The following is a 226-nucleotide window of genomic DNA, read 5'->3' as shown; positions in this document are numbered from 1 at the left end:
AAGCCATGGGCGACGAGGACAGTGACGAGTCCGGCGGCAGCCCCAAGCCCTCCCCCAAGACGGCGGCGCGGCGCCAGAGCTACCTGAGGGCCACTCAGCAGTCGCTGGGAGAGCAGAGCAATCCCCGCAGGTGAGCGCACAGCCCGGGCCTCTAGAGTCGCGCCCACAGGCCAGCCCCGCACCAGAAGCCCTGGCCACTCGGAGTTCGGCTCCCTAAAAGGACCAC

The 226-nt window shown here is 69.5% G+C and overlaps 1 protein-coding gene across 1 annotated transcript in view; it reads left to right on the top strand.

The window, feature by feature from the left end:
- DLGAP4 (discs, large (Drosophila) homolog-associated protein 4) overlaps positions 1-226 on the top strand; it is an 89,771-nt gene that overhangs the window by 4,921 nt on the left and 84,624 nt on the right. Inside the window, exon 4 of the mRNA XM_010829248.1 lies at positions 4-130. Coding sequence (XP_010827550.1) covers positions 4-130 — 127 coding nt within the window. The remainder of the gene's footprint in view (positions 1-3; positions 131-226) is intronic.

This window comes from Bison bison, unplaced genomic scaffold (genome assembly GCF_000754665.1).
Source record: "Bison bison bison isolate TAMUID 2011002044 unplaced genomic scaffold, Bison_UMD1.0 scf7180017864500, whole genome shotgun sequence".
Classification (NCBI taxonomy): Eukaryota; Metazoa; Chordata; class Mammalia; order Artiodactyla; family Bovidae; genus Bison; species Bison bison.
The sequence above is the reverse complement of the archived record's forward strand: the minus strand, read 5'-3'. Positions and strand labels throughout refer to the sequence as shown.